The following is a 23,757-nucleotide window of genomic DNA, read 5'->3' as shown; positions in this document are numbered from 1 at the left end:
GGGTATAACACGTAAATCAAATCTTAATAATAATTATAAAACTTATACCTAACGGATATTTATAAATTTTAATTAATTATATGAAGGCGGCGTCCTTGCTTTGTAGTAATAGTAATAAAAAAAATGTAGTTTTTAATATTTATATAAGAGTCAGCAATGAATAATATTGTCCCTTTTGCTTGAGTCATTATTTGAAGGACAATAATTATGACCAACGTGTGAAAAAACACACTTAATATTTACTATAATAATAAAAAATTAATACCTCGTTGTATGTACATAAATTTACATGAGAACGGAATCTGGCAGATTCAATTTTGGTAATCATTTGTTCCTGATATAAGTGCCTACAGAGATTCAATATGTACTTAAGTCATAAATTAAGACGTCTCTTTAATTTCTACTGTATATTTAAGCTTATAATATTTTGTTCGTATCATAAATTTCACACGAGTTTACATCACTTACTAATTTAAAACATTAATAAAGTGTTTCTAATGATTACAGTTTGGACATTTCTTTTTAACGTCTCATCGAAAATAAACGACATATATACTATTGATACGAGTGACACACTTAAATAACATAATTGTTTATTACTAAAGGTCTACAATTTTCATATTATTATCGCATAGTCGTCACTTTTTAAACGTTCTAAAAGTAAGTAAGGTTAGGTTAGGTTAGGTTGTACTTCCTCACTTCTCTTCCACGCCTTTAATATTCTGCTGAAACCAGATTTATTTAATTTATTAAAAAAATCTTTTACAAGGAGTAGATTAAAAGCAGTGTGTCTTAGTTAGTGTCATAAATCCATCTAACATGTTGTCAGAAACGTGAGACCGATAATAATCTATCCGTAAATGGCGTCAGTTTCGTTTTAACTTCGAAGTTACGCACTTGTTTGCTATAACACGTGTAAATGTCACTCAATCTGTAATCTGACATTCAACTATGACACTTTACCTTAAAAACATGGTTAGAAATCAGCCGCTTGTTAACGTTCTGAGGTACCTTTCAACAAACTTCTATTAAAATATGATGGTGAAGCAAAGGAACCATCAAAATCTATATTTCGCATTGACATGTACCTCTCTTAAATATACCTATGACTGTAAAACTATACCGTAGGAATGTTAGAGTAAAGATCCTTAATTTAAATTCGAAAAGAAAACGATAATAATGTTGCAAAATGTATTCGATCGGCAATTTCAAAAATAAGTATCGAAAATACATCAACAGTTTATTTTTTTCATTATAAAATATACAGGTGTATTTAGAAATAATAACACGAAACTTTTAAGCAACGTTTTTTTTGTGTAAAAACTGATAGTGCTAGCCTCTTCAATGCTCATAAACTAATGAAGTACCTACATAGTTTCTGGATCTACATAAAGCTGGTGATATTTCATCATTTTCAGCCACAGTATGTCCACTACTTAACACATACCTCCTATAAAGCTCATTATTGACATTCTATCTGATTCCTGACGTACAGACTAGATGTTGGTGTGTTGCAAATCTAACTCCTACAAAAAAGGCTATGTATATTAATGACGTAATTTTCTTTATTTGCAGAACAATCCGCCATGTTTCACGGAGGTTTATGGGCTAAGCTGCAGAGGTTCTACAAATGGTACGTCCTCGGCTTGGTGTCGGTCGGCTACATCCTTGGAGAGCTCGGGCATTACCTTATTGGTAAGATTACTTGATATTTTCGAGTCTTGATCTTTGATCTTTCACCTCCATGCATATTATTGTTGATTCTGATTTAGAGTTAAAATTTTTGGAATGAGGGAACTAGGTTGGAGTGTCTTTAAGGGGAAATATTATGTCATATATAACTTTATGTTATGAAATATTCAGAATGGTCGTAAGGAATTTTTAAATAACCATTTTTATAAACGGTCACGGAAAAGTGATCCCTCTGCACCTGATGGTAAGTGGAGTGGGGTCCAATAGAATGTCGACTGACGAGAGATGATTACCCCTCAGCAGTCGACACAATTATGCCGGCCTGTTGGAACCGGATATACACAGCCTAATCCCGGAACGCGACACACTTATGTAGGTCACTATGGCGGGTTTTAACACCTTGTATACGGTGGTCTCTATCCGGACGGATATAAAATATATCCTACCACCAGCTAATTGAGTAAAAAATAATTTATCGACTCGTTCAAAATCTTGTAACGTTAAAATAAACTACGGAATGTTAGCGTTCTTTGAAATTTACTTCAAGTTTTTACGTGCGCCGGAGCACCGTTTGCTTGAATTACATTCGCAAGGCTTTGTTCAAAGCAATTGTAACGAAGGCTGCAATGACCAGCGGTTATGTTGATACATTAACAACTTTAATACAACGCACCCATTAGGCATTAGGCTGACATCATCTACGGATTTTTATGACATAAGTTAGATGAATAATGCATTCAATAATTCTTGTAGTTTATTTAAATTAATGAAGCTTATTGCGATACCTATAATGTATTAAGTAGAGGTAAATCAATAGTTTATAAGTTTGTTTATTTAGTTGTTTAATTAGAACACTGTTATAATAAATGATTTTACTGTTAGAAAGAAATACGGACCATTTAAACTTTCAAAAAGGTAGTTCACCGAAAAACTGAAGAATACATCTCGATTTAGGCACAGCCTCCTGTCGGTATCATCGTTGAAGTAAACTATTTACGAAGCTCTATTGTATTATTGAATAAAAAAATCATATATAATCCTCAAAATAATCTTTAAAGATTTACAAACCGACAAACCAGATCATACTTTAATTCCATTCAACAGTTACCTCCTAACAAAAATCCAAACACCATCAAACTTCCCAATTATTAGTGAGGCAGTGACTGCTTCCAGCAAACTTTGGCACCCCTACAATAAACCAATTACTAGCAGTTTTTGCAATCATGATTCCATTACATAATTACTTTTACGCATTTTTTGTGAAACCATTCGCGTGTCGATTGGCCATGACTTTGAACGACCTCGGTTACAAATTGAACTTAATGGTGTTACATTGGAACCGAACGGTTTTTATTAAATTCCTAATTATGTTGTGACTTGTCTAAAATATAGCAATTTGTGGAGCTAAGAGATAATCACAACCTTTTTTAATTCATAGAAACGATTACTGATTTCCGACTGAGGTAAAGTCCTGTCTTTGTTCCGTCTTTTTTAAACAACATATGCAGTTTACATTATTAACTAACGAGAATATTCATAATTGTAAAACAAATGTGTATGGATACATTAAAAGACGTAAAGCCGTTGGTCCGGCGCCTGATCTCTCTTCGGTCATGTCGGACCGCTGTCTCACCAGACTGTAATAATGAAAGAACAAAGAGTGCACCTGTGTATTGCGCACACACTTGTGCACTGGCCGCCATGGCTCAATTCAGTTAGGAAGAAATCAATTCTAAAAAAATACAATATATTTTTGGGCCCTAACTAGTCTAATCACCATATGAAACCACTGGATTAACTGCAACTTCACTTTTTATTAGAAAATGATACCACCTTGGCTTGTGCGTGCAAAAACTACTCAAGCTCTTTTACTCTCACGCTATACTTCTTGTAACTTGTAAGCAATGATCGAGGTATTTTATAACCTATAACTTGAATAACAAAGTTTTGTTTGGTATTCCACTGCGCTCGCCATCCTGAGACATGATATGTTAAGTCCTATTATGTCTAGTAGTTACATTGGCTACAATGTATGAAATCTGTTAAATTCCATTATGCAACATACTGACCAATATTAATTTTCAGGTACAACATCAAAAGTGACTGCTGAAGATCTCCACTACGGAGACAAGTCGTGCATGCTGAACGCGACGCATTTGCATCTCAGTCAACTGCCGGTCATCTGCGAGAAAGTCAACAGCACTGAGTTGTAAGTACACCTGGGCTGTATTTCTAATCGTTAACGCTATTATTAAAAAATGTATCGCTAGGTTCTGTGTTTAAAATATACATAACGTAAGCGTTAACGATTGTAAGAGGCATGTTAGCGACGGTACCTACTTTTACTTTAATTGCCTATGCCTATATAATTCAATGTGGAGACGTGTATTAACTTACCTTCAACATAAAAATCACCTAACTAGAAGCTATATTCCCTGGCTAAGCTCGTCCTCTATTACTTTATGAGACGTGCTCGGCATTATGTGGATAACCGTCTGAACGGGCGAAAAATAATAAATCTAAATTAAAATCCAACTTTTCCTGGTCTTACATCAACTCTACATAAAAAAAATAAGGCATAGATAGCCTCTCTCCATGTATAATTCTATAAGCATAAAGTCTGAGTCACTTGCCCATATTAGGCTAAAAAGAAGTAACAAAGTTAATAACTAACTCCCTTATTCATAGACGTTATTTATCTAAGGACAGAGTTTCGCTGTGATAACAAGTCTGTTTCTCAGTGCTGAGTGCTGACGGAATGGCGGCTTTCGCAGTGCATATAGGACTGTTGTGATTGGCTAATATTGAGATACAGCTTGAATCTAGTTGGCTGTCAGATTAACAAACCTGAACAAACAGCAAGCTGTGAGACAAACAAAGCTGAAACAGACTTGTTACCACAGCAATACTCCGTCCTTAGATAAATAACGTCTATGAATAAGGGGGTAAATATATAAAATGTTGGCCGGGATAATGTCCTTGTCGACATAATAATATAAATCATCCAAAGCCGTCTTCCAAGGCTGCAAAAAGAAAAGCTACAGCATATGAAGAATAAAAACTCAAACATGTTATTAGAGTAATTAAGAGGTGGCCTTGTAGTCACAAAAAAATCCTGATCTATTAAAGTTTAGTAGTAATAGATCTGATATATCAATAATAAAGCGTTTCATTTGTAATGGATAGGTTTTCGACGGTGTGTTTTGTACACTTCTACGAGTTTTTATGCGCTTGACTAGTGAAATTGGCTTTTTTTTAACTGGCAACCAGAATCTCAAGTTATAAACAGGAAAACTCGAAGTTTGTTCAAAAACATATATAATATATTGCAACAAAACTATTTTACATATTTTATCGCGGTTTTTATAATATTATAATTTTCTCTCTCGACGTTTCGAAGACTTTGCAGCCTTCATCACGGAGGAGACTAAGGTATTGGTCGTCCGAATAATTATAACATCTATCTACATTTTACCATTATACATTTTTTATCGTAAATAGATCTATAAGTTTAAGGGCTTGTTTTACAACTTCTGAGCAAACGCTACTGGTCAGATAATTATATAAGCCGACCAAATAAAAAAATCGCACTCAAATCTATGCTCCCATATAAATGGTAATAAAATGAGTACCATCTACACTAGCTATCTAATACGAGAACTGTAAAATAAAATTTTCTTCAAACTAGTGAAACGGATCCAAACCATATGCTCATTTATATGACTGGCTAAATAAAAATATTTCTTGTCTCTGATGGCTCGAAGTTCTATCCTTCCTATCGCCTCATAACATAATATAAGACACATATATGGTACATAGGTACCTATTAGAAACTATAAAATTGACATATTCCGATATATATCTATTGCCTCTGACGTTTTGAAGTTCTATCCTTCTATCGCCTCATAACATAATATGACACATATAGGTACCTACTTGAAACTATAAAACATAAACCAACTTTACAAGTTGACAACGCCTGTCCCTCTAACTCCAAGGTCTAATCATGAAGGCCACCAGGCCGATCAGGAAATACGCAATTGTAATCAATTCTTTAATAATTAAAGTTGCTTAGTAATAAAACGTTAAACACTAATGGGATTTTACAACTCATACGTTTCCTTAAGATAACTTACGTTAAGTGTATATTTGTCAAATAATTTCATTGGTTTCATTTTAATGTCTTTTGCACATAAGCCATATGTGACGGACTGTCTGAATCAGTACCAATATTTAAAGTTTAGACCGTTGATTTCTAAAGTGGTCCAGGAAGACCCCCAGGGGTCCACAAGAGACTTGACGGGGATCTTCGTCTACAAAAAATATCCGTCCACAATAGGTAAGCGGGGGTCCACGAGAATTTATTGGGTTTGATAGTAAAGTACTTATATGTAGGCTTGACTACACCTATCAATGTAGGCACATAATATTGATAGGGGTTGTAAGGCACTGTGAACCCAATATAACTGTCCTGTCGCCTCTAGCGAACTGGGCGGTAGGGATAATGCAATTTATCCACGAAATAAAAAAAAACACAGCAAAATTTTGAAAGTGTTTTATGGGGAAAAAAAAAGTTTGAAATCCTCTGATTAAAACTATGCCGCCTTAAACGCCTCAGCTCATGCTAATCTAGAAAGTAGTTTTGAGCGCTGATTTTCAGCCACATTGGTTTTTGATTTGGTTTGGTTTTTACGACCAGCTGCCTGATATCAGCTCCCTCTGAGGTTTCCAGTTTTAAACAAATCATGATACACAAAGCGCTGCCGCACTCGAAAATTAAACTCAAGTCTTTCCGGACCACAGATTTCATTACACACTACTAAAAAAACAATGAGGCTCTGCAACTACTATATAAATAAAAGAACTAGGAAAATAGGGCTCATTTTATTAATACCTATTTTTTTTTTTTATTACATTGATCACAGCAATGCGGAATACCAAAATAAACCTTGACAATTTTGAAATATTACACAATATTATTACTATATTATATTATTTATGATAAATAGCAACAGTAACCTTGATACACGCATGTTTTTTGTTACATTCTTATGATATAACTGACAATTACGTATCATTCAGACGATAATAGGAGTTATATATCATAAAATAATTAATAGTATTGTTACTTAGCTCAGTAAGAGTTTTAATGAACCTGTGATGTATAGGTACTTGCATCACAGGTTAATATTAAATAGAAATCTTTATAGTTGATATTAAAATAAGACCAAGAATATTCTGTAGAAATATCGAATATAATTTGAAATCTGTAGTAGCTGAATATTGTTTCGTACAGTGATTATTGTTTATTACTGGTGGTATCTCATATGTGAGAGCCCGCCTGGGTAGATACCACCGCAATGTCTATCACAGTTGTGTTCCGGTTTAAAGGACATTGTAGCCAGTATAACTACTGGACATAATAAGACTTAACACCTCACGTCTTAGGATACTTTGTAATTCAAGACGTTAGATGGTGTTTCTACTGTTTATGGACGGTCGTATAACTTACCATCCCGCGAATAGAAAGCTTGTCTCGCAATTCATAGCAAGAAAAAAAATTATAACATGAGAAGACGAAATGGTAATTCTTTCAATCACATCGAACACCTAACAATCAAAATGTCCTGGAAGTATTATTAAAACATCTGAAAGTAACTTTATCAGTATCGCAATACAATTTCATAATAAAGTAGAAACTGTTTGTTATTTACCAAATAGATTGGAACAGGAAAGATACTATGTATTCCAAAAAAATCAAGCACAACTGACACAAGACACGAGCCAAAGTGATATTCAATCAATGAATAATCCTGCCTCCTGCCGAGGCAAAAAGATCAAACCAAAAAAGCTAACAATGCGACGACTGGAAAACTTGCAATTCGGGAACAATTATTCGATAGTAGATATTAGCAAAAAAGGCACGGAAGAAACTGGTTGGTTCGCTTGTGATAAAAACATTTGTCGTGAACATGTGCCATGTATTTTTTCTATAATAGTTCGCGGAAGCGTTGCAAAAAGTTTTTGATGCCGGGATCAACTTATGCAATTGGACAAACAAGTTATGAAATCTGGTGTATCGAATCAGATTATTTTATATATGGCACGAAATTCTCAGAAAACCTCTTGAGAAATAGAAGATAATTAGAAATAAGTAAAAAGTTGCGCTCAAGGGACACAGCCCATATTTTTCCGTAATACTCTGATTTTATTTATTACGCAATAAAAATGTGTAGCGCACGAAGTTGTTAACTTAATTGCCATTGTTATATAAAATGTGTCATTTAAAACGAAGACGTGAATAAATAATTAATTAAAAACAGTTTTAAGATGTAATTACGTTGGTTTATTTATAAATAAATTAAGATTACTTGACAAGCTTATTGTAGTAGTTTTTCAGGAAGGCAATTTAAACAAATTGTTTACAACTAACGTCACTACGATAGAAGTGACGTGGAATATTGTTACACAAGCTAATTAATGACAAGTATATTTTTTATAATTATTTATTTATTACATTATTACTTCGCTAGCAACTTCGACCACGGAAAATACGTTTTTCCGTATAACAGTCTTACCGAGTAACCAGTATAAAATTAATTTGCATCGGAACATCTGGTAATCATATCTCCATTCGCCAATATTTAGGCCTATATCACCTACATTTCGCTCATTCATCACTCTGGCACAGCAGGAGATGGGCTAGGTATAAAATACGAGGCTATGAGTGCAGTTTCCATACTGCGATGACGGTTTATAAGGTCCAATATTCAGGTTTAGTAGTTGTAAGATAGAAAATGGAAATACCATACAAAGACCGTTGCTTTTGAACAATCGTTAACACTAATAGCAACCAAAAAATATATAGGAATGACATATTAAGTATATCGATAAGTCTATCACATGGATATGTCATTCGCATACATAATGTTAGCGTTAACGATTGCAGACAGGCGACTTGTCTACGGCCTCTGCACTATGTCTAACCATTGTATGTTATTAAAATTAACTCTTGTTAACAGATGCGAGTCGCTCACGCTGAACGGGACGCGGTACTGCGAATGGGGCTACAACGGGCTGGGTATCGACTACCAGGTCCTGGCTGGGCCTGCCTTCATGGCCGTCTTCACTGTCGTCGGCGTGGTCCTTGGAGTTGTCGCTGATAAGTAAGTGGCTGCGAATGTTATTTCCTTTTCCTAGCATATTACAGCTTTTTACTTACATCTTTTTCTTAAACGCTAATAAAATTTAATGACTGGTCTTCCCTTTATCGTCCATAGTGTAACTCCTTTGTCAAGTCGATACTATGTCAGCTTTTGGCTAATCTGTTTCGATTCTAAGATAATAAACCAACATAACATATGACGTATTTGTAACCTTTGACTTCCAATCAATACTAAAGGATATGCGACCTCTTTAACCCCAATTTACATCACCAGGTATAACAGAGCCAGGATCCTCTCCGTATGCACATTAGTCTTCGTCGTAGCCATTCTCCTGATGGGTACAGTTACTGAATACTGGCATCTGGTCATTCTCCGGATGATCATGGCTGCTGGAGAGTCTGGATGCAACCCTCTAGCCACAGGAATCCTCACCGATCTCTTCCCCGAGCACCAGAGGGCGCTAGTCCTGTCTATCTTCAACTGGGGAATTTACGGAGGATACGGTATCGCCTTTCCCGTTGGAAGGTATATACCAGACGTTAATGCTTGGGGATTGGTGAGTAAATATGTTTTTACTTAGAAGATTGCTCTCGACTTCGTGTTAACTAGAAATCATTTTAAATATTTAAGAAGCAGAAGCTAATAACTTGTTGCACAAAAATGGATATGAGAAACTTCCTAGTAAAAGTATATAAATTTCAGAGTTGGAGAGTGTGCTACTACGGAGCTGGTATCATCGGTCTGGTCATCGCATTGCTAACGTTCCTTACTCTAAAGGAGCCTGAGAGGACCACGATTGGAGAGGAAGGTAATAAACGATTTTTGAATAGATCTTATGGCACTTTCAAATTTTTTGTTAGATCATTTTTCCATAATAAAAGTTCCATTTTGTACATTTCCGACAGTTTTTTTTTTATAGTAATCTTTAAACAAATTTCCTAACATCGTATTAACTTTGTAATTATACAATGATGGATGTTGCTCGCGGATTCGCCTTTTGTTATTCCAGAATAAAATTTCCATTTTGTACTTTTACGGGATGGAAAGTATCTTATGTTCTTTTTAATGATTAAAGCTAACTCCGTATTAAATTTCAACAAAATCAATGATTTAGTCATGAACGCATAACCAAACAGACACACTTGCGTGTTTATAATAAATATTAACAAAATCCCCGTTCCGTAGGTGTAGGTCCAGCTAAAACAGATGCTTCAATAGAGGCAGGCAAGAAGATGCCCCAAGTGACAATCTGGCACGTGATTGCACAACCGAGAATAATCTTGCTGTGTGTCGCCGCTTCCATCAGGCACTGTGGTGAGTATACTTAGTAATCATCATCATCATCAGTATCATCATCATTGCCTGTATCACCATCAGCTACATCTTCATCAACAATAAGTTAAGTTTGCTTGACGATGTAAGGATTTGCCTTTCTTTACAATATCCTCGGGCTTAGATAATATATACAGATTAAGTGACACGCCTTTTATAACCTTCCCTGTCATGTCATTTGTAATACAGACAAATAGATATTTAAGATTGATTTATGTGTGCGTCTATAACGAAACAAAACTGTATAGTATGTGTATTGCACGTTGTATGTAGTAGTTACTTAAAGTGACAGATTTTTTCTTTGGCGTCAATACGCACATGATGCGTCCTTCCTAATTATTGTCGAAGTCTTCGGGAATCATTCTCAAGCAACAGACAACTCAATTTATTGCTCGATCAGATACTTTGAAAGTGGCAGATTTTTTCTTTAGCGTCAATACGCACATGATGCGTCCTTTCTAATTATTGTCGAAGTCCTCGGTAATCATTCTCAAGCAACAGACAACTCAATTTATTGCTCGATCAGATACTTTGAAAGTGGCAGATTTTTTCTTTAGCGTCAATACGCACATGATGCGTCCTTTCTAATTATTGTCGAAGTCCTCGGTAATCATTCTCAAGCAACAGATCTCTGTTATATTGTATTGCTCGACCTAAGGCGACATTAAAACGAAAGGTATCATTGTTAATCCGGTCCACAAGCGTTATTAACATAATTATCTGATTACCGACCATTTGTAACAGCATTGTCTATCAAGATCTGACAGGCAACCTTCACGACATTTCAGTTCAACACCAAGTAAATACATGAGAAACAATAAAAACCTATTGTCTTTGTAATAAAGTTTAATTTCTATGACATGGTGTTCGGTGCCTAAAGTTCGCGTCCTGTCACGGCGGCCAAGTGTCGTGTCTAAAGTCGAGGCCACACTGCCGGAAATATTCGTGAATTTCTTTGTCGTTCAATTCACATGTATTGTATGAGAATTTGGAGGACTCGGCTGTTAATTACACGGGTTCAATCACTTCGACAAACGTCCTGATGTATTGCGCTAAAATCAATTAAGCTTGCAAAGGCAGGTAGCCGTTACAAGTCCGGAAGTAACCGCTTTGGTGCATTTCTTGCGGCATGTGTATTGTCCACCACTCGAATTAAAAAAGAGGTTCTAAAACAATTTTAGATGATATCGCCACGCTTCTAATATTTATTTTTATTGTGTCGGTTGCTCCGCTCTTCTCTTAGCGACATCTAGTGAGTGTAATACTATTTGCCATCATTCCTCCTGCCTCTGACATTAGGTTTTACGATAAATAGTCAAACCTTGCACCATCCATCATCCTATACTAATATTATAAATGACTCACCCAATATTGCGAACAAACAAAAAACTACCTTGTGCATTCAGTAAAATCATTTCTCATTTCAATTAATAACAACTATTGTTCCCAGGCGGTATGTGCTTTGCGTACAACGCGGACTTATACTACCGCGACTACTTCCCCGATGTGGATCTAGGCTGGTGGCTGTTCGCGGTCACAGTCGGCATCGGCTCCGTGGGCGTTGTGGTCGGCGGCGTCGTCTCCGATAAGTAAATATTAAAAAAAATATATTTATGTGGCAATGTTTTTAAAAACATGACCCAATTCAAAAATAGAATACATACTATATTAAATAATAAGAACATCAACAGGAGTGGGCATATATTTTTAAAAGTGTACACAAATTCAAAAATAGAACACAAAAAAATCATAAGGGATGGGCACCGGGTCTAGTGCTTTGTTTTTTTTTTAAATATAGTACTGACGACTGACACTACTTAGTATCTATCTGCCTTCCTCATTACTACTACTACTGTATGCTGGACATTTAATACAACAGAGAAACGATACGGATCAATTGGTCTTCTGTGGGCAAGCCGGGAATTTCCCAGAAACAGTAGCACCACTCAAAAAAAAAGGCATGCATTGCCCTGTAGTCGTAATCTCAACAGAAGAAGCGAACCCTCTTGTCTAGTAAATAATTTCATTGCCTACAATATTAAATAGGAGCAAACGGCAAAACCGTGCTTTCACCCTACTACTTGATACTAGAAATCAATAATGCAGTGTTATAGGTACGCAGATGGACTTTCGTATCCAAAGATGTCCCATATATTAATATTATCATATATTTTCAACAGATTCGTGGCCAAAATGGGCGTGAGGTCCCGTGTGTTAGTCCTGGCACTGTCTCAGCTGATCGCGACGCTTCCCGCTTTTGGCTCCGTCGTGTTCGGACCACTGTGGGCCATGATCACGCTCGCCTTCTCCTATTTCTTCGGTAAGTTATCAATTAGTATGATGATAATGTATTTTATAATGATTTCTTATGTTAATGCGAATGTTAGACATTGAAATTAAACTAATTTTCGGTTCTATCGCGGTTTTAGTATTTTATCCTTTCAGTCCCCCCCGTGACCATGAAGGCTGCAAAGTCTTCGAAACGTCGGGAGAAAATAAAATACTAAAACCGCGATAGAATCCGAAAAGTAGTTTAATTTCAATGATAATGTATTTTTTTATGACAACCGAGATCCTGTCGCATGATGATGAATGCAGTTATGCTCAAATTATAAGAAAAAACTTATAGGATGCAATCTATAATAAAGTATATATTTTTGTCATTACACCAAAAAACTGCACCCTGGCTTGCAACGTCAAAAAAATCCTGATTTGATTAATCACAAACCTACAAACACAGTTACCTGTTTTCCAAAATCACACACAAACACACATCACGTTATCCCTGAAGGTATAGGCAGAGATGCCATCACAGCACTCACTTTTCGTGATGTGTGTTCCGTCCCATAATCTGATAGGAGGATAACTATCGCCATACGTACAAAAACCCCAGCGTCCAAGCTGATACTGAGTAAAAAAAACCAATATCACTTTGCCCGATCCAAGATTTTATATAAAGGCAATACAACGCCACTGAGGCATTCATCGAGTTTTCTAAATTCATAAAAAAGTTTTCGCCACGCGGAACCTTCACATATCTGGCGAAGGTTAACTGTGACAACAGAAACTCTACTGAGAATGGAAAATAGACCTTATATATGTAACAACAAAATCTCTTTCCAGCTGAAATGTGGTTCGGCATCGTGTTCGCGATCCTGGTGGAGATAGTGCCGCTATCCGTCCGTTCGACGACCGTCGGCGTGTTCTTATTCGTGATGAACAACGTGGGCGGCAACTTGCCCATTCTGGTGGACCCTGTGTCCAAAGCCATTGGCTACAGGGAGGCCATCATGATCTTCTACGCTGGATTTTATGGCATTAGTGAGTACTTTAACAAATCACCTTCATAATCACACCTAGACGAAATTTCCGTGCTTTCCGGCATTTTTGCCATGTCTATTATTGTAATTAAACCTAACAGCTCACGTGATAGGACCCTTTCGTTTAAGTTTTAACCTCGGTGCCTTACAACTGGCTTATCTAGTTGTAAATGTTACTTGAGATCAAAATGCCTCCTTAGTTTATTATTTTGTCTCTCGCTTTGCTATGGAGGGAAGTGGACAACTAATATTTCCAACTCCTCCCTATCTATCTATTTGATTAATTTCGTTGTGGGATAAAAACAAATTAGTTTTCCCTGAGACTCGCCGAGCTTCACCGCTCGGTGTCATAAAATGCGTGATCACACCACTGCTGATCCTGGCTTACAGGAATTGTAGTGGCGGTGTGAGGGAGGGAAAGTCTCTAAAAAATCACCAAATGACCAAATATAACACTAAATATGATCACTGTAAAATTTCCACCGCCCATAAATGAAGGCAAGGAATAAGGAGTATTTTGATCTCTATGTAATTTACGAGCAGATGTTACTTTACGTTGCTTTCTGACCGATGAAGCTAATACTCCAACCGACTTAATCAATACAATTGGCACTTTTTTCAATAGACGTTGCTTTTTGTAGTAGAGATTAAACGTGTCCAGTCCATTAAAATTGTTTGTACTATGTAATCATTATATAATTGTGTCTACAGGTAGCATCATTTTCTTCCTCACAATGTTCCTTATGGACGGTCCAGTGGAGAAGAAAGAAGAAGAAACACCAAAACCTATCGGCCTAGACAACAGAGCATTCACACACGACGAACTACCGAACAGAAGTAACAAAACTTCAACTATTAGAATTTAAGATGCAATCTACATACAGGTTGGATCTGTGACGACTGACGTAATTTCCATGACAGACGTGTTCATCGACATTCTAAACTCAAAAGCACTAAGCCGGATATCTCGGCTTTCAAGGGACTACGCCCATAGAGAATTTACTAGTTTGGATCCAACGACCATAGAGAAAATTCTAGTTTGGGACAAGTCCTAACGCCCATAGAGAATATTCTAGTTTGGGACCAAATCTGGCGCCCATAGAGAACATTCTAGTTTGGGACCAACGTGTTTTTTGGGTTTTATTTGTTAATAACACTGTCAATAGAGTGAAAGACAAAGATTTGATTGTAACGGATTATGTCCGTTTGTTAATTACCTGACGATGTGATAATTATTATAAGCTTGTAAAAATACAGTTCCACAAACGAAGCCGTGAGAGCTAGTGCTCTAAAATTTTCATTAAAAAATTACTTAGGATGCGTTATTGTATGTGTTCTTATTAAAATGCGTATGTTCATTATTTGTAAAGGTATTATGTAAAGGATATTAAGATAGAGGTTTTTTAGATAATCATGGCCATTATTTTAGAGAATTATATTCTCAGTGCTGCAAAAACTCAAAAGTGCCTGTGCCTGTGCGCCTCTTAACCTGCAAGTGCAAAGTTACTAAATACTTGCTCAAAAGGGCCCTCTTACGTAGCTCAAAGATCTAGCGTGTTATAACTCTCGTTTTAAAATAACACATATTTCAATATTTTTAGAATCCATTATGTGCTACATTCACACTCTGTGAATTGAATCATGTCCAATTTACATAGGAATAGCTTCTAGATACAGACGATTCCGCCATTATATCCAATTCAAAATTATCAAATCAACTAAGTATTGATTTACACAGTACAAACTAATTAAAGCAATATCGCAACTAGTTTTCTGTATACGAAATTCGAAGCACAAAACAATCTGCAACTCGGTCAACAAGTTGCTGAAATCGGTGACTTGTGGTGACAAGTTGTAGAAATGTTTCCTACAAAAAACGAATTTCGTACTTACAGTGTTTTACACAACGAATATTTTTGCATAAATTAATGTATTTTATTGGAACAGTGTTTACAAGCATAGTATGGTAAGTTTGATGTGCAATAAAGTACATAATTGTACTTAATGTGTACCAATTTGTTATGTCCGAAAGTCTTCCTAATTAGTTTAAGTCGTTTTAATTTATATTTTTAATTATTTTTACGGTATAAGACATCTGTGCGTTATATTGTACATAAAGTGTTGTATTTCGTAGGCAACAGTTGATAAGCAAGATGTGACGCGCAACATGACCCGCAACAAACGCCTCATGATGTGCTTTATATTTAGCCGATTTGTTGCCCAGTGAATACAAGATTAAATTTACCCAATAAGTTATTGTTTCAAAATGTCTTCACATTTGAAATCGGCCAATTTTCTTAGAAAAATATTATAAATACATTGACCTAAATCAGAAAAATATTTTTAAAAACCAAGTTTTCAATATTACTATTGGCTATCACACAAATCATTATGAACCATGTTGAATTTTTAATGTGATAAATGAGTTTTGTAATTAATATTTATTATTTAATTAAGTGATTATTGTAAATAAAATGTTTTCAGTAATGTTTACTTATTAATTAACCACCTATATTGTTCTTTTTTAGCAATTGAGCTAAATTATTAGGTTTTGGAAAATAATATTATTTAATAAGGGGATAACACAATGCAACAAGAAATCAACATCAGCCCATTGACCTGTAAAAACATCCCTTTAAGAGGAGCTATGAAAAAAATGCATAAAATATATTTCTTAGATTTTATTGACTATTGCAAACATATTATGTTAGATTATTGTTATTCAACAGAGATCAGTACATTTTTCTGAGAAGATGGCTTGTATTTAAATAATTTCTCTTTTCTCCTTGATTTCCAATGTTTTGTTTCCTCTTTTGACAAAATATATTCGCCAGTTACAGTCGCCGAGCTTATTTTTTCTGAAAAGTATTTAAGCAAGTTATTAAAAAAAAAATATTTAGAATAGCCACTTTGTATGGCAAACGGTTATGGTTGAAACAGCTTGCTTAACATAGAAGCTTTCTATCCTTCAAATTGTTCTACCTCTATTTTATGAAAACTAGGAGAAAGATAATTTTTATTGGGCAAAGCACAGAATATATTGCACTCTTAATAAAATAATGACCTATTTCAAAAGTGTTAATTTGAGGCAGTCGTTGGAAAAACTAATTTTTGTTTGCTACCTTTTTTTTGAAGTTGCTATAAAATTGAGTTTATTAAAGATTGGTAAAAAATTAAACCTATAGCGTGAAAAAAAAAGGGAAAAAACTTAAAGGTCGCAAACAGAAATTGGTTGTTTGACGATTGGTTGTTTCCCACAAATTGGCAATTTTGGAATGGGTCATAATTTTATTAAGAGTGCGATATATTTTATAATTTCCTTCAATAAATATAATACCTCTTACCACTATCATTCAAGTTACTGTCAATTTCATCAATTTGCCTCTTCTTTATCTTAATCTTTTTTGATTCACTGTTGTGTATTTCTGTATAAGTGTCCTTTGGCTCTTCGCATGAGAGAAATCCATCTGAACTTCTAAATAGTTTCACACCACCTTTTATTTTGCGTTTCCTTTAAAAACAGTATAATATATTATTAACAAGAAACACTATATGAACCAATTTGCAGACAGACCAAAAGTAAGTGTAATTTATTATTTTTTAATTAAAAAGGTAAACAGAAATGGAACAAATAAAAACAGGTTATAATTAAAGTAAAATCAGAAAATAAAGACTCTAAGATATTATTAAGTATAGTACTACAACATCAGGGTATATGGAAAGTGTTTAACAAATACGACTACCATGTCCAGTCCTGGGTTTGAATCTTGAATCAGGCCAAAAATGATTCTGACTACATTTTTCTATCTTAAAAATTACTCAGTTGCAGCTTGGAGTCCTGGCTCCACACACACTTGAGCAGTTTAACACCTCCAGCATACTTGGCTGATTTACGTTGAGATTAGCCACAAAATTTTGGCTAAGAGCAATTGTCATTCAGAGAGTTAAGAAGAGCTTTTATTACCACAACACCCAAAGCCAAATAAGAATATTGGATCACACATTGATCATAATGTGATTGAACCCCATAGCATTGTGATGCACAATCCAACCATAACTATGTATGTCAGGCTGATAAATGTATAAGTAAGTAACTATAGCATAGAATATAAACAATATACTTATTCATATTTCGTCCCACTTCAACAAACTCCACATTTCTCCGTATAATGGCTGACATTTTGGCACCAATTTGTTTCTTCATTTCCTCTGGCACAACAACATCATTGTAATGAGCTGACGTCTCTAAATACCGTTCAGACTTTCGATTTTTATCTGAAATGTGAAGTGCACGTTTATTAGAAACCAATAAATTATTGAAACTCAACATAAGTTTATTACAACGGTTTTTAAAATTGTCTGTGTTTAGTTAAAGTTATATTTGTAACTGCTTTATTTTCTTTTATATTACGACTTCCACGATTAATCTAGATCAGTAATTGTCTGCAATATCAAGTGGTAACAAATAAGTTGTCACATATCGAAAAAATAATTACTAATTCGGTGGATATTTTTTGATTAAATACCTCTTATACTGTACGTGTGGGAAAATCAGTGTTAAAAATATAGAGATTTTATTTCAAACTTCACATTGATAACACCAGACAAATAAATAAAAAAAATGATTTTTAGAAAGCCACTTGCCTGCTGATTTTGATTCTTCTTTGCCAATAATCTTTGACTTATTAACAAAAGAATTGTCCACTACATCTCTGAACTTTGATAAATCTTCTTCTTCTGAAGAATCTGACATATTTTTTTACTAATATATCTGTGAAAAAATAAATAAAAACGTGCCTGCGGCTTTTATTTACGATTTTTGACAGTATTGTTTGTTTTTTTTTTCTTTTTTTTTCTTCGTCCTTAGAGGACAGGCTATAGTCTTACGACCATACTGCCTAATCTTACGTATACAGTATTATTTGGTATTAACACTTTTGACAGAAACTATTTTTGTTATTCGTTCCACTCGGAATAGGTTAAGATCAAAGGCTATGCTGCCAAGCCATAAGACAACATTATAATTTCAAAAATACATAAAGAAAACAAGTATATATAATTGTGCAATTTTTTTAATAGAATTTTACAAGCAAGTTGATGGATTTACCTCTGAGAATTCTTATTTTGTTATTAAGTCATTGAGTATTTTTGAGTGAAAAGGAGTATGCGCTAATGTCAAGAACAGCTGGATTTTTTAGGTTACAAATTAAAATTTAGACATCGACAACTCTGTCTCTGATCGACAAATTTGTCGATCAATATTTATTTATTAGTATCATCCACTTGATCCCTTCTCCAAAACCTAACTATTCTTAGTATAGATATTGTGCAAAAGTTTCACAGAAGACAATGACAGAATATAAAAAACCGCCCACAGATCCAAATCTAGTTAAATTTATGGAGAAAAATGACTACGACTCCCTTGCAAAGTATTTAGTAGGGAACAATTTAAGATTCCGTGAAAATATTATAATACCAAGAATATTGGGTCCTGTGATCATCAAGACAAACGAGGAGAAAATGATTGAAGCAACAGTTGAGAGCTGTCCTTTCAAATCATTGACCAGTTGCATTATAGGTAAGAAATCAAGCTTTACTATGAATGATTAATAAAAATATTTACCTATTGTAAAAAGGAGAAAAAAAGTATGATAACATTATAGTATTATAAAAAATAAATTATAATCTTGTATTTAATTTATCTTGATTTCTGTTACTAATAATAATTTCAACCAATAATCATAAGTCTGATGCTACAATTTTGCATTTCAGGATATGGTCTCGGCGCAGCGGTAGGTCTGTTCACATCTTCTTTAATGCCAAATGTAACGGACCCAATGGCCCAACAAAATCAAACAGCCAGAGAAATATTGCGAGAAATGAAAAACTCCATGATGAGTTATGCAAAAAACTTTGCAATACTTGGTGCAGTCTTCTCTGGTGTTGAATGTTGTATAGAAACAGCGAGAGGGAAATCTGACTGGAAAAATGGAACTTATGCTGGTGGAATCACTGGAGGACTTATTGGGTTAAGAGGTGTCTATTTTTTTACCATAACAAATATTCATATTGAAAGGCTAATTAACTAAAGCAACATTTTTTATGACAAAGTTTCATAAATATTTAATATTAGTACAATTTTTCAATGTTTTTTTAAACTAGTCAAATTTTTCGAAAAAAATCTTGCGTATGACTTAAGTTAGCCTTTCAACATTTCATACATATTTAAAATCAGTACATTATTCTATGTTTTTTTAAAACTAGTCCTTTTTTTTTCGAAAAATATCTTGCTTATGTCTTAAGTTAGCCTTTCAATGTTTCATACATAGTTAAAATCAGTATATTATTCTAAAAAAAAATCCAAATCCTTAGAAATAAGAAGAAAATGAAAGAAAACATGTATATAACCAATGACTACTCTAAGGAAACCATGGAGAAACGCAAAGCAAGAAGAGAAAGTAATTGTCGTGAAAATGAAAAAAGGAAAAGAACCCCAGAGACACCAAGTCCGAAGGAAACAATCAAGGGCACTAACAAGAAAATCCAACGAACAGACGCTTTTCAACTCATGCCTGAGCGAGCCTACTCCATGTCTGAAAGAAATACCTACCTCAATTACTAACCAGAAACGGAATATCACACAGGAAAAAATAAAACAACAACAACAGCAAGACAAACACACATTCCCCAACCCGGCTGGTCCCCGTGGGGAATTAGACCGAAACCCTCCAATAATAAATCAACAACAACATAATGAAGAAAACATTAAACAAACTCTAACCAAGCAAAACGCTAACACGGATATTCCAACATCCAGACACACAAGAATATACATTGCTACCCTAAACGTATTAACACTAAGATCAGAAGAAAGCTTATCGGAATTGTTAATAGCATTACAAGACACTAACTGGGATATTCTCGGCATGAGTGAAGTGAGAAGAATGGGAGAAAACATTGTCGCACACCCAAACTTTATACTTTATCATATAGGGGAAACCCCAGGAAAACATGGTGTGGGATTTTTAGTAAAAAAATACCTAGCAAAGCACATAGATGGATTTTATGGTGTATCAGAGCGCATAGCATTATTGAATCTAAAACTACCAGATTACAAGGACCCATGGACCATTATCCAGATCTATTCACCTACAGAACAAGCAGATATTGAAACAATTGGCCAGTTTTACCAAGATTTGAATAAAACTTTGCAGACATATGCCCACAAAAATACCATCGTGATGGGTGACTTCAATGGCCAAATTGGGGAACGTCAACGGGAAGAGGATGCAACTATAGGGCCCTATACATACAGTTCAAAACCTAGAAACAGGAATGGAAAAATGCTCATGGACTTTGTAATGGAAAATAACTTAACCATATTAAACACAGTCTTCAAAAAAAAGAAAAACAGAATGTGGACCTGGTTGTCACCCGATGGAAAATCAAAAAACCAAATTGATTTTATACTGACCAACAAACCTAAATTCTTTCCAAACATAAATGTCATCAATAACCTAAATTTTACCACCAACCACCGCATGGTTAGGGCTGAATTAAGCTCATCCCAACCCAAGAACCCCAGACCTAAAACAAGTATTAAGAATATAAAACTTAACAAACATCTGATAGGAGAAATAGCCAACTCACTAAACTCAAAACTCAAAGACTACAAAAATTAAACAAAAGACGCTGACACACAGGAGAAATACAATTGGTTGGAAAATAAAATTACAACCATTACTAAAGAACATAGCAAAAGGAAAGAGAACCTAACCAACAGGATGACAGAAAAAACCGTCAACCTCCTTAACCAAAGAGCAGTTCTAATAAGTGCGAAAAATACAGATAAAAATAGAAAAGAAATTGCAAGAATTAGCAAAGAAATAAAAGAAAACATAAGGAAAGACAGGAGTCAACATCGTATGGAAACAATAGAGAGACATGTTAGACAGACAGGAGGAATAAAGAAGGCGTACAAAGAATTAACTAATAAGAAAGAATGGATTGTTAAGATGGAAGATAGAAGTGGAGCGAAGAAAATTGGTAGATAAGAAATACTTAAGATCGCTACTGACTACTACACCGAACTATACAAAAATAACACAAATAAAAGAGAAATAGACTTACCAGAGAACGAAACGGTACCTAACATCATGCAGGAAGAAACTGAAAAAGCTATTGACACACAGAAAAACGATAAAGCTCCAGGGCCAGACGGCATAAGCAATGAGATACTAAAGCAAACGAAAGTAGCAGTGGCACCAATACTAACAGAAATTTTCAACTACATGATCAACACAGAAATTATACCAAAACAGTGGACCGAATCCATCATAATCCTCATATTCTATCCTCATATTCTATGCTAAACCCAGAAAAAACAAAAATCATGACCAATGGCAACAAAGAACCTGTAATAGTGGAACAGAACCAAATCTCCTACGTTGAAGAATACATATACCTCGGTCAACTGATGTCTCCAGACGATAATGAAAACAAAGAAGTCGAAAGAAGAGTTGCAAACAGCTGGAAAAAATATTGGGGCCTAAAAGAAATAATGAAGGACAAGAACCTACACAACCCAATGAAAAGCAAATTATTTGACACATGTATCCTGCCAGTGCTGGCATACGGGAGCGAAACATGGGCTCTAACAAAAAACATAACAGATAAACTCTCCGTATGTCAACATGCCATGGAAAGGAGTATGACTGGGATCAAAAGAAAAGACAAAGTAAGAAGTAGTAACATCAGAAGAAAGACTAAGGTACAGGACATAACTTTGAAAATAAGAAGACAAAAGTGGAAATGGGCAGGACACATGATCATGGGGAAGGATAAATGGAGCAAAATAATCACACAATGGTACCCAAGAGATGGAAAGAGAAAGAGAGGTAGACCACAAAAAAGGTGGGACGACGACATTAGACAAGTCGCAGGAACAACATGGGGTAGAGAGGCCATAGAAAGGCCAGAATGGAGAAGATTGGAGGAGGCCTTTGCCACCTGGCAAACGGACACGCAAAAGTGGAACAAAAAAACAATATACGAAAAATAAAGAAAATACCGTCATGTCCGAAAAGAGGCTATATATATATATATATATTATTCTATGTTTTTTTTAAAACTAGTTAAAAAAAATTTAAAAAAAATGTGCTCAAGTCTTAAGTTAGCCTTTCATCCATCAATATTTAATTTAAAGAGTTTTGTTTATTGTACGGTGGTAGATACTTAACTTTTCACTGGGTGAACTGATTTTAATGATTCTTTTTTTATATGAAAGCTGGTGCTTCCTGTTTGGTCCCATATAAATTTCATTCTTGTTGGACCTTTTACTTCAGAAAAACATCAGAAAACTCTTAAAATGATGTCAACAGATTTTTACTGACAGAAAGATGCAAAAAATATAAAATTATACCACCTAGGTAATGTTAAATTATTTTGTAGTTTTTAGTTTAGGTTTTGAAGGCAGTATAATTTTTAAGTTTCGTCTGGAAATCTTCAGAGGAGGCTAGATAGTTACATATTATATGCAATATTATTGTTCACATTGTGTCTGGTCTTTAGTAATTTTAAGTTGTTCATAGTATCTAGTATTGTTTTACCACAAAGTAAGAGATGAACTTAAGTATTGATTAAATACTGGACGGTTAATATTATTGATATAATACCCTATATTTTTGTCTAGGGGGACTGAAGGCAGGTATATTCGGCGCCGCGGGCTTCGCTGCATTTTCCACAGTAATCGACTACTACATGCATCAACGTGGTTCGTGATTGTTTACATAGTATGTTATTTGTTAGAAATAAATATTTAGTGCATATGTTATGTGTTTTTTTATTATACGTGTAATATAAATAATTCAAATTGAGAAGAGTGTTTTGATACTGTTCATCATAGTTTAAATTATTTACAGAATATTGAATGAATCTTTCCTAGCTTAATTTCAGCCAAAGCGGCCAATCTGAATGGACAACAACCAAACATGTAGGAGATATTATGGTGAACAAGTGTGTGCGCAATACACAGGTGCACTCTCTATTCCTTTACTCTCACAGTCTGGTGTGACGACAATCCGACATGACCGGAGTGATCAGGCGTAGGACCAACGGCTTCAAGTGCTTTCTAAGGCACGGGGGTTTCACCGCCAACTTCTTAACTCCGGGCTGCGACTGAGTATTTTTTTTTTAAGATGGAAAAACCCAGACGTAATTATTTTTGTCCCGACCCGGAATTCGAACCT

At 34.9% G+C, this 23,757-nt stretch overlaps 3 protein-coding genes across 4 annotated transcripts in view; 2 read left to right on the top strand and 1 right to left on the bottom strand.

Annotated features, from left to right (window-relative positions):
• Nucleotides 1-15,997, top strand: part of LOC115452870 (putative metabolite transport protein HI_1104) — a 50,896-nt gene extending 34,899 nt beyond the window's left edge. Inside the window, exons 2-11 of the mRNA XM_037436864.1 lie at nt 1,576-1,695; nt 3,778-3,901; nt 8,715-8,858; nt 9,132-9,414; nt 9,561-9,666; nt 10,044-10,172; nt 11,641-11,779; nt 12,371-12,510; nt 13,314-13,511; nt 14,222-15,997. Coding sequence (XP_037292761.1) covers nt 1,587-1,695; nt 3,778-3,901; nt 8,715-8,858; nt 9,132-9,414; nt 9,561-9,666; nt 10,044-10,172; nt 11,641-11,779; nt 12,371-12,510; nt 13,314-13,511; nt 14,222-14,376 — 1,527 coding nt within the window. The 5' untranslated portion in view covers nt 1,576-1,586 and the 3' untranslated portion in view covers nt 14,377-15,997. The remainder of the gene's footprint in view (nt 1-1,575; nt 1,696-3,777; nt 3,902-8,714; nt 8,859-9,131; nt 9,415-9,560; nt 9,667-10,043; nt 10,173-11,640; nt 11,780-12,370; nt 12,511-13,313; nt 13,512-14,221) is intronic.
• A 179-nt stretch (nt 15,998-16,176) lies between these two features.
• On the bottom strand, nt 16,177-18,379 carry LOC115452871. Of its 2 annotated transcripts, none has more exons than XM_037436865.1 (4): nt 18,155-18,379; nt 17,632-17,785; nt 16,848-17,021; nt 16,177-16,368 (listed from the first exon to the last, which is right to left on the bottom strand). In XM_037436865.1, the coding sequence occupies exons 1-4, from the start codon at nt 18,261-18,263 to the stop codon at nt 16,275-16,277; spliced, it is 531 nt and encodes a 176-aa protein (XP_037292762.1). In that variant the 5' UTR covers nt 18,264-18,379; the 3' UTR covers nt 16,177-16,274. The 2 variants fall into 2 exon arrangements, with proteins under 2 accessions (XP_037292762.1, XP_030037344.2); XM_030181484.2 differs by having other exon boundaries at nt 16,855-17,021; nt 18,155-18,378.
• Nucleotides 18,380-18,725: 346 nt separating this feature from the next.
• On the top strand, nt 18,726-23,339 carry LOC115452873 (mitochondrial import inner membrane translocase subunit Tim22). The gene is made up of 3 exons (XM_030181487.2): nt 18,726-19,088; nt 19,283-19,546; nt 23,202-23,339. The coding sequence occupies exons 1-3, from the start codon at nt 18,860-18,862 to the stop codon at nt 23,288-23,290; spliced, it is 582 nt and encodes a 193-aa protein (XP_030037347.1). The 5' UTR covers nt 18,726-18,859; the 3' UTR covers nt 23,291-23,339.
• Nucleotides 23,340-23,757: the final 418 nt, after the last annotated feature.

Source organism: Manduca sexta, chromosome 9 (genome assembly GCF_014839805.1).
Source record: "Manduca sexta isolate Smith_Timp_Sample1 chromosome 9, JHU_Msex_v1.0, whole genome shotgun sequence".
Classification (NCBI taxonomy): domain Eukaryota; kingdom Metazoa; phylum Arthropoda; class Insecta; order Lepidoptera; family Sphingidae; genus Manduca; species Manduca sexta.
This window is presented reverse-complemented; position numbering and strand designations above follow the sequence as displayed.